Source organism: Symphodus melops (assembly GCF_947650265.1).
Source record: "Symphodus melops genome assembly, chromosome: 2".
Lineage (NCBI taxonomy): Eukaryota > Metazoa > Chordata > Actinopteri > Labriformes > Labridae > Symphodus > Symphodus melops.
Genome location: NC_136692.1, coordinates 20,089,645 through 20,100,418, shown reverse-complemented (window position 1 = coordinate 20,100,418; position 10,774 = coordinate 20,089,645). Strand labels below are relative to the sequence as shown.

The following is a 10,774-nucleotide window of genomic DNA, read 5'->3' as shown; positions in this document are numbered from 1 at the left end:
TTGTTATGGTTTGGTTCTGTAAAGCCTGCTTTGTTCCACAGCCAACCGTGCCATATTTGGTAGGCGGTGTGTAAACTGGATGATGACAGCCACGTCAGCAAAGTAATAGTATCACATCATAGCAGCTAATCGCTAACCTGCTAATAAATTCAACAAAGGAGAAAAACACTACACAGTAAACAAAACCAACGATGGAAGACTTCCAAAAATTCATCTACTTTGTCAGTGACATGTGGCTCTTTGTCACAAAAATGTAATCCAGCATTGTTTCAGAGAAGGCTGTGAGCCATGAGGAGAAATACAATCGAATAAACAATTGACTGTGTGTTTAAAAATGGTGGAGCTGTGTTTGCCCCTGTCGCATGAAAAGTGACAATGCTTTCGACCAAGGAACAGACTGCAATTTTTAGCTCCACCATTTAGAGTTGGATCGATATACTCGGCACCCCAACAGAAGAGTACCAAAAAGTAGGTCTGTATTTGGGGATCTTTCCCGGCTTTGGTCCACAAAATGTGTGCCGTACTGAGACAAACCGAACTGAACTGCGAAACAGGGCTTTAGTGTCCTCAGGTCTTAAATGAAGGTATATCTGTGTGTCATCTGACCAGTTAAAATTGTGTGACCAACAGTGTCAAAAGCAGCGCTAAGATATAGAAGAATTCAAACTGTGTCCTCCCCTCTATCCTCTGCTAAAAGAATGTGATTAGTTACCTTGAGGAGGGCCGTTTCTGGGCTGTGACAAGCTCTAAACCTGGGTTGGAATTTCTCAAAGAGGTTATTTTCAGTCATAAAAGCCTTTGCCTCTGGCTTTTCAGTTTACTCCTGGCCAACACTGCAATTTCTGCACTGGCTGATTTACATATTTGAGAAATGAGAAAACCAGTTTGTGTTAAAAGACAATGTCTATGATGCCATTTTAAATTTCCCCTTAACAGTACAGATGGGTTTTTGAGATGCTATAGAAATTGATAAAATGCAAAAATGTTGCAGAGTATTAGACAGTGTTCAAAATGATATCGACACTTTTTTTGTTCTTCTTCTCGAACACAAACCAAAACCCTTTCAAGGCCATAAATATGTCCTCTATGCCATCCTGCATCTGTATGCAGAGTATGTTTCAGATATTACAGTTAACTGAATGTAGCGAGTGGATTATGCTTAGTAGATGTCTAATGTATAGTTTAAACTTAAATTTAAGCTTACAACTTGAAAAAGAAGCTTCACTGCAATCTGTGATCTACTTTAGAGATAAACAGTCATTGTGTGATTGTGGTTTGTTAGTCACAAAAATCTATCCATTCCAGGTCTTTTCTGCTTCAGCAGGATGGGACCGGGACCAACCCCAACAGCTGCTAACTGAAGGACAAAGACACAGATGATTTGTACAGTATAACTGATAATTGCTTGGATAATACGACTGTTTTCATAAACAATGGAAATAAACCTGCAGTTTGTGACAAAACTTTTGGGGGTTTTCTGAAATTGCGCCAATGACTCAGACAATTCTTAATAATACACATTTCCAAGTTGAAAATGTAATAGAAATCTCCCAACGAGCCGACTGTTTTAAAGTTGTTTACTTAGCATGTTTACCTTTAGGCTGACGCCTCATTTGATAAATCAGGACCTTCATTTACTGTTCCTGGCTATTTAAGCCAAAGAAACCTTGAGTGGAATCAGGACATTCTTTATCTTCCCTCCGTGTTATGACCAGCATCAAATATGATGCAAATATGTTCGTTACAAAATAACAGCTGCGTCTGCAGTCTCATCTCGTCAGGAGCAAATTAGGTCAGCTGATTCAAAAACACATTTAAAAAAAGTAAAATGTTTTATATATTGTTTTTTTCAAAGTAATGTCCTTTTTATGGGTTAACACGTGTTTACGTGTAAACCTGTCATGTAACATATCTGTAATCTGTAATTACTATCAAAAGAGAGTAATAATGTTCGTGTTCGTAGTTCTTTGTACATTGTGTACCTGAGAGAGAAATCAGTTCCGTTTAGCTCATCGCTTGTGATTTAAATAAGTTGTAAATGAAGCCAAAACCCATGTATTTTAGTGATTCACTTGATATAATAATACATTATATCAGATTTTCCAAAATACCTGTTCCCATGTGTGGCCTTCTGTCTTCTAAGAAAATACTTAAATGTAAAAACAGTTTATTAATAAAAAATATCTTGACAATTGCAATTACCTCTAAAGGGTAATTTGGTGGACTTTTGAAAGAGTCATGTAAGGAAAAGTTTTCAAAGAGAGATTTAACATGATTTGAGATGTATGGTTATGTTTTTTTTTCTTTATAGCCCCCGGGGACAAATAACGTTTTTTGAATTGAATTGAATTTATTGAAGAAAAAAAACACTAGTGATGATGAATGCAAATATTACAGAAGGCTACTAATAGGCTATCAATTAACTCTATAACAAAACATATTATAGAACTATCAATTAACTCTATAACAGAAAATGTGATGAGGTAATTCATTTATCCTACACTAATAATCCAAATATCAATAGTAAGTCTCCGCGTGAATTAGATATAGGTCTAAGTATAAGTAAAATGACGTAAACAACACTCATTCATTGCTTTTACTATCAGACACGGTGGCACAGTCGCCACGGCCGGTTAGCTCAGTTGGTTAGAGCGTGGTGCTAATAACGCCAAGGTCGCGGGTTCGATCCCCGTACGGGCCACTGCTTTTTTGTAAAACAGACGAAAGTTTCGACTTTCTTTTGTTCGTTCTTCAGTAAATTATCACTGTTAACAGTTGTTCACTCGGACAAGATTAGCTTACTTTAGCATAGGCTACCCTATAACGAAGTCTACAACAAATACCACCATCATTAGGGTTATGAAGGATCACAATTTTATAATAAATTACAGGGGGCAAGGTAAAACATATAAAACAATAAACAATGTGTATAACCACCAAGAAATATATTTCATATACGTAGTTCTTTACATCCTTACCATCGTGGGTTCTATGGTGTAATGGTTAGCACTCTGGACTCTGAATCCAGCGATCCGAGTTCAAATCTCGGTAGAACCTATCTTTTCGTATCTTAGTTGACCAGAAACCTTAAGTAAAACTAATCTATTATAAGGCTTGATCATTTTGTCATTCAGCATTTTAGTGGATAATAACAGGTGTAATAATTTATTAATGTAAGACAATAAATGCCATGTCCTTCGAGTCACAATTTCTGCACTGTATTTATTACAATCATAGTAATAAGACTAAGAATTTCATAGACATGATTGACAAACACTATTTATTATTAAACTTTGTTTTACAATCAGAAACTTGGACCATGTTTCTTTTTACAAAAATGTACAATGTTGCAAACTGAAGTGTAAAAGTTAGACAGTTGTATTGACAATTTCTTTACTATCACAAATTTATCAATTTGCACAAATGTATCAATTTGTGCAATTGTAAAAACAAGAACAAGTTAGCATTTATATGAATCAAAATTATTATTTAAAAAAAATGGTGAAGTTGATGTTCTTGTGTGTCTGCACTGTAACATCAAAAAACAAATCTCGGCCAAAGTAGGTTTTAATCTTCGTAGCCCGGACAGTAGTCTTTAAGGTGAAGAGGTGCTGCAGCCTCTGGTACTGTTGTGGGTATGCAGGTAAATCTCAGACAAAGTTGAGTTTGAGAAGAACCTCCATTCATTTTTTTTGTCTTTTCTTTGATGCTGCTGCCCTCTTCTGGTGGGAACTTGATGTTGTACTCCTAAGAACAAGAAAAAAAGATTCCATTGTTATAAACTATCTGAGCATTTTGGGTTTGCATAACTCCTCATCTCTTTGCTGTGATCTCTGATATATTTAGAAAAGACAAACTGTAAACCTACTTAGGAGCTTTGTCTGGAATCTCTGGATGAAGTATGACCACTTCTTCTTCTTCACTGTCAGAAATCTCAACCACTTCTCCTGTAAATGAATAAAATCACAAACTGTGTTTTCCTTTTCATCAATACAAAAAAAAACACTCAAATAATACCTGGGTTGCTAGTTAAAAATAAGATTTAAGTAGGATTCTCTCCCTTTGAGACAACCTCTGTACGTGATGATACTTTCACCCGTCTGTTTTTATTAAGATTTATCTTGGGGCGTTTTGTGCCTTTATTAGGGAGATGGGACAGTGTAAAGAGACTGAAATCAGGGAGGGAGGGAGGGAGGGAGAGAGAGAGTGGGCTATGACATGCGAGAAAGAAGCAACAGGTTGGATTCAACATGGACCGTCCGCTTGAAGGACTAAAGCCTTCATTCATGGGGCGCACACACGTACCCCTTCCTGTTAATCTTTTAACAACAGAAAATCTACCTTAAAAAATAATATAAAAGGACACAGATAAATTACCTCCTCTGATCGCCATCTTTTCATCTTTCATCTCTGTCACTTTTTCTTCCTGATCTTCATCACTGCTGTCATGTTCCTCTTCATCCTCTTCATCACCCTCCTCCAGTCCCCAGGTGTTCTGCAGCCCCTGCCCTACCTGACCAACCCCAGGGACCGGCACTACAGGGGAAGACACCCTGCTGAACAGTTAAGGAGCAAAGTGAAACAAGAAGTGGCTATTGTACTGAGTTTTTGTCCCCTGCATGAATCACTATCCAAAATGTGAACCTTATTCAATTGTAAACGATGTGGTTGTTCAGGATTTTATCATGAACAAATAAATGTATAAATTCTATTGTATATATTCATAGTTCCTCTCATTTTTTTTTGTATTTAAGTGCTATTTTTTTCCCTTTTGCACCAATACACCACGACAAATTCCTCGTATATGTACATGTACTTTGTAATACAAAAAAACGATTCTGATCATGAAAATAGATGTTCTTTTTTTCCCTCAAAGTATTTAAGAATATTTACATTGTTTAAGTCATTACATGTACAATATCTTCAAGAAGCATAACTGACGAGGTTAGTTCTAGGATCAGGATTCTAAATCCCTGATTCACAACAATGATTGATTTCACTGGTATGCTGTAATGTTTAGGATGGTGAAGGGATGAGCCCTCCTCTGTCTCTTATTTGCCGGTATGCACTTACTAAGTATGTAAGAGTTGTCTTACATGTATCTATTCTAAACAGGTCGTTTTTGTGTCTGCTGGTCACTTAAAGAAAAAAAATCTTAGAGAAGAAATAAAGAGCACCACTACACCGACGTACAGGAGCAGGTATCAAATCAAACTAATTTAGCAGATCTGTTTTATTTGTGCACCACTTTTGGTCATGTGTGTTCTGTGTTTAGTGAAAGCTGTGTAAATCTTTTTTTTTTTTTTCCTGATAACACATGTAATGGGCTGTCTGAAAATGTAAATGATTTTTTTGTCACCACATTAAACACTAAGAGTTAATTTGTTTGATAAAGAGGAATGTGAATAATCTCTTTAAATAAGAATAAAATGAGTTTTCAACAAGCGGCAACCTCTGGTGTTGACAAAGGAAGCTAATGTGCAAGTGCATCAGAGTGTTGACTGGAGGCAGGCTGCAGAAGGACAAGAAGTCACAAACAAACCAGCCTGGTTCAAAAAACAAAATCAGTCTGAATAGTTGAAGTTGTGGGTGATTTAAAAAAAAAAAAAAAAGAAAAAAAGATTGGTTTAGATTTTATGAATGATATATTAATGATATGTTATGATATATTATTCATATTTTGGCACGTCGCTGATATGAGTGACGAGCAGTGTAGCTGTTTGTCCGGAGACTGAAAACCCACCTCAGCACCTGCTCTCAATCTGTCGTTTGGTTGACTGAAAGTAAGGTTGAGACGGCATTTCAAGTATGGTGACCGCCATTGACTGACTTCCAAACCCCCCTGCAGCAATCAATAGGTGACGTCCCACAGTCTTTGTCCCCTATTATTAACGGTCTATGGATTTTACCTGCACTGCGCTCATTGGGACCTTCAATGTTGCAGAACATTTTCTGAATCCGTCCCCAGATCTGTACCTCAAGACAATCCTGTCTCTGAGCTCTAAAGACAATTCCTTTGACTTCATGGCTTTGTTTGTGCTCTGACATGCACGATCACCTGTGGGACCTTATATAGACAGGCGTGTGCCTTTCCAAATCAGGCCCAATCAACTGAATTTACAACAGATGGACTCCAATCAAGTTGAAGAAACATCCAAAGGATGATCAGTAGAAATGGCAAAGGCTGTGAATACTTGTGTACATGTGATTTGATGTAATAGAGTACATTTATGTTTGAATAAAGTAGCAAAAACTTCAAACAAACGTTTTTCACTTTGTCATTATGGGGTGTTGCGTGTCGAATGTTGAGGGGGAATTTTTTTTTATCCATTTTGGAATAAGACTGTAGCATAGCAAAATGTGGTGTAGCGCTAAAAATACTTTTCGGATGCACTGTATTCAGAAAAAGGACTTCAAGAGTCACGTGTCCCGAGGTCAAAGTCATGGTTTTTAAGAAACATGCCAAAGAAATGTCACCTTGGTGACAATAATAAGCCTCTTGTCACAGTCACCTTTAAAACATGAATCAGGCTTAAGGTTGGGAAGGAAATTGTTCTGGAAATGATTTGTTCTCTGCTGAGAAGTAAAAAAAACATCTGGCAAAAAAAACCACTTTCAACAGGGAGCACTATTTTTAGGAAGAGGCAGGTGTCATTGAGGCTCATTAAAGGATACATTCGAGGTGGGGCTTCAGCTTTCTGGACGATGTCATTGGCTCTTTCTGACACATCAGTCATCTCCACTGGAGTTTCATTTGTTTTCAGCGCTGTGATTCGCTCCTGAGGCATCGACTCAGCAAAACCACACCTTTCACCTGCCTTCCTGCAAAAAAAACAACAATATGAAAAAAATGATGCATCTTTCTTCTAAATATACACACACACATCGTGAGAGTAATACTCAAGTGGAAAGAGATGTTACTGCTCACCTGGCCTTTTTGTCGTTCTCCAGAGCTTTGCTGATGAGTTCTGTGATTTCAGACACTTTAACGCTGGCTATTTTACTGCATCTCATAACCTTCAACACCAAACAGAAAACATGGGTTTTTATTTTATCTTTGTGTTATTCCCACATTTACATCTTTGAGGATTATTTTACACTGATAACTTTGGTTTTAGTCCACCTTGTGAGGTTTTCTTTGAGTTCTCGATGGGTGATAAGTTTAGCTCCACAGTAAAGTCAGAATATTTTGAGGTTGCGAAACTTCACCTGCTCTTTAAGCAACATGATGCCTCCACTGGACTGGATGGAGCAGATCTCTCTGTGTTTGTTCATGGCGATCATCAGCAAGCCATCCATCACCCGCTCCTCCCGCTCACAGGGGTCCACCAGCAGATACGTTCTGCAGGAAGAGTAAGGCGTATAAGGCGTATGATTGAAAAACATCATGTGACCAAAATATGACATTTTTGAAATGTGAATACGATTTTTTCCCCCCACTAGGTTCCAATACCTACACCTGAGCATCCACCTAAATACTGCCCACCTGTAGGGATGTGGTCATTTATGTCACTTTTGATTGACCTGGAACAGTATACTTAAGAAATCGTAACTGAAACACAAGCAGAACACCTGCACTGAAACTTAGCCACAGTAGCAGCGGCTTGTTAGCACCTGTAGCACACAGCTTCTTCTTTACTGCTCTCAAACAGTGCTGCACATTTGATTCATTTATTTTATTACACACTTCAAACACTGGAAAGCTCTTTTCATTTAAAACTTATTTCATATGATTCTTAATTTTTAAATTTCACGTGAATTTAAGATGCCAAATCCAAGACAAAAATTATTTCTGATCTTTTTTTAATGATTTTTCTTGTTCAATCTGAATCTCAGAGATGTGTTTTTACCTGTATTATTCATTTGTGGGCTTCAGTTGGATGTCTGTTGAGTTTTATTGTGTTTTACAGATCTTCAACCTCTACAACGATCACAGAACTGACCACTCATCAAATGCAAAAGATGTTGTCTTGTACTTGAATGTGCTGCATTACCCTTGTTGGAAGAAGGCGAAGCTGACACTGATAGGCATGTGGTAGATACTCAGAGGGATGGGGTCTCTCTCCTCTGGACTGTACTGTAGGGGAACAGGAATAAACAACCTTAAAACGAACAAAGGGCATTAAACTTGCTGCAGTGAATCAAAAAAAAAGTACCTACAGTGCGTGTTTAACATTCTCTCAAAGGGTCAAAAAAGAAGTCAAAAGACAAGAGTACTTTTGTGTTTTAAACTGTTTCTCGTAGATTCAGTGAAGCCGACACACCACCTGTGTCTGTCTGCTGCAGACTCACCACTGTGACTTCATCTCCTTGGATGCCAACATCAGGCCGTCTGAAGTGGCACAGAGCCGTGATGGCGGCAATGCTGGCAGCATCCATCAGGTTCCCATCATGATTCAGCATGTGAACATCTACTCGGATCTGCCACACCTGAATGCAGAGACATACATCAACACTAGCAGTCTGGATAAAGGTTCTTCTCTCTGACTTTGTGTGCGTGTGTGGTACTCTACCTTTTCTCCCGACACCACACACAAGGACTCTGTATCGATGCATTTGGAGTTCCTCAAGCATCTCTCCAGCTGTCGGTTTAGCTTCACTGACAGCTCAGACTGTCTGGAGAACCGAGAAAAGCCCAAAGATGAGACTCACTTTCTTCAACAGACTGACTAAACGTTAGATGTTTCAAACAGAGTACTCGTCTAATAGTTCTCTTTAATGCACCCTTTAATAATATATATTTTTACAAAGGTCGACATGTTAATAGTTCTGAATGTTGATTACAATTAATTGCAGAGCCCTTCTTCAGTGTGTTTACATGGTTTCATTTAGCAAAAGATGATGTGTTGAATGTCACTGTTACGAGTCATTATTGAGTACAAAGCATATGTGCATTATGTGAATTCATTCAAAGCATCTTAAAAGCGAAAAAAACATATTTTGAGAAGATGTGATGATGAATTACATGACCTCAAGTCGGCCACCTAATCTTTTTCCAGAGTTTCTGAGTTGTTGCTCCGACTTGAGCAGGAGTTCACGGCCATTTTAGAACTCGGAAACTCATTTTCCTGATGTGTCCAATGTCACATGATTGCACCAATTGGCCCCAAGGCTCTGTGTTGATGGGCTAATACTTGTGATATCTGTCCAATCAGAAAGGGTTTTGGACGGGACATTTGATGGTAGTGAGTGAAAACTCTGCAGGAGGTACAGAGCGTCCCAGGCAGGGTGTGTTGTTACATGTTGTTGTGTTTGTGTAGGTTATTCACCACCTTATTTGCCTCTATGAAGGTTTATTCTCTGATGGGCCCACTGCCCAACAGAACTATAGTATTGCTTAATGTGTAAATTATGTAATCTGAAACTTGTTTCAGGCGAAAGACATACCTGAAGCGGAGCCAAAGCAGCGTAATTCCAAAAACAATCAGTAAAATAAAACACTCTATTGATAGAATTGGCCATAGGCTGAAAATCGTCATCCAATAAGCTGCCAGGCCGATGACGACTGACCCCCAATCTTTTATCATGTGATATGAAACGTAACCTGTGCACAAGGGAAAACAAGTGACATAATCTGCCATCACTTTGTCCTCACCTGCCCTGTTCAAATGCTGGTGAGGCCATAGGTGACAGTTCGATGTTGAAGAACATGATTCCCTCATTGGGTCGACTTTCTTTCGGAACCACCAGCTCACACGACACCTGGGCCATGACCCTGCAGAGTGCAGCAAAGAGATAGTCCCAAGAACATCACATGATGTTTATGATTAACACAACTGTACCTGTGAATGTCGGTGCACTGCATGACTCAGTACAGTGGTGCCTGGTTTGAGGGGTTGTTACCCCCTTCACTAGACTACCATTCTCTGCTGTTCTAACTTTATTTCATCTCGGAGAAATTAGTTGATTTTTATGTCTTAAATAATTCAAAGATGCCAGTTTTTCCATCCTAAGTTCTAGGCCATATAACTTGGGGGTAAATAGAGACTATCTGAAATAATTCAAAATATATCTGGAAAGTCACACACAAATCTTTGATGTAATAATAACAAAGTACAGTATATGATGACTTCATCTCTTCAGAAATATCTTGTAGCTAACTCTGAAAATAATGTATCATTATGAGAGGTGAGCTCATGAGGAAGGTAAACATATAATGGGTTCACCAGGTCAAAAAGCAATTTACTCTCTAACCTGGTTCTCCCCAAATCAACAAAGCAACATCCATAGTCAGTCCCGAATGTGATCTTCATCTTCCTGTAGTCATAAGTCTGTCGTCCATCCAGGCGCTGCAAAAAGAGGACAGGTGAAACTTTGAAAATAAATACTTTATCTTAACTTCTCATTCAATATATACACTTACATTAATCTAGACACAAAAAGCAAAGAGACCTCTGATATTATCTTTTTATTTGTTAACATCTTCTGATAGGTAGCCTGAGGAACTGTCTGTACACATGTAAACAGAGATGGGAAACCATCACTCAGTCGTACAGAAGTATTCAGCAGCAGGTATGTGTTTTAAGCATGCACAAAGTGGATATACTGTTCAGCTCGCTGCTCACCTTTTTCTCTTCGATGGCTTTGAGAAGAAAATCCCGCTCACAGTTAGACAGCGGCGTCTCCTTCATTCTGCAGGCTTTAGTTTTTATTGTTACTTTTCAATAATCAAACGTACAACTACACTGCTACTGCTTGAAGACCGCAGGCATGTGGCCACCATCAATATTGTCTGAACTCTCCCCCGGAAGTAAACGCTTCACGGGTTTCTCTT

The 10,774-nt window shown here is 38.5% G+C and overlaps 1 protein-coding gene across 2 annotated transcripts; it reads right to left on the bottom strand.

The window, feature by feature from the left end:
* Positions 1-3,266: 3,266 nt before the first annotated feature.
* On the bottom strand, positions 3,267-10,774 carry exosc9 (exosome component 9). 2 transcript variants are annotated; one of them, XM_079337389.1, is made up of 12 exons: positions 10,566-10,774; positions 10,195-10,289; positions 9,596-9,715; positions 8,514-8,616; positions 8,293-8,430; positions 7,995-8,077; positions 7,210-7,342; positions 6,929-7,017; positions 6,676-6,822; positions 4,378-4,556; positions 3,869-3,947; positions 3,267-3,747 (listed from the first exon to the last, which is right to left on the bottom strand). In XM_079337389.1, the coding sequence occupies exons 1-12, from the start codon at positions 10,629-10,631 to the stop codon at positions 3,684-3,686; spliced, it is 1,296 nt and encodes a 431-aa protein (XP_079193515.1). In that variant the 5' UTR covers positions 10,632-10,774; the 3' UTR covers positions 3,267-3,683. The 2 variants fall into 2 exon arrangements, with proteins under 2 accessions (XP_079193515.1, XP_079193516.1); XM_079337390.1 differs by having other exon boundaries at positions 4,378-4,553; positions 10,566-10,773.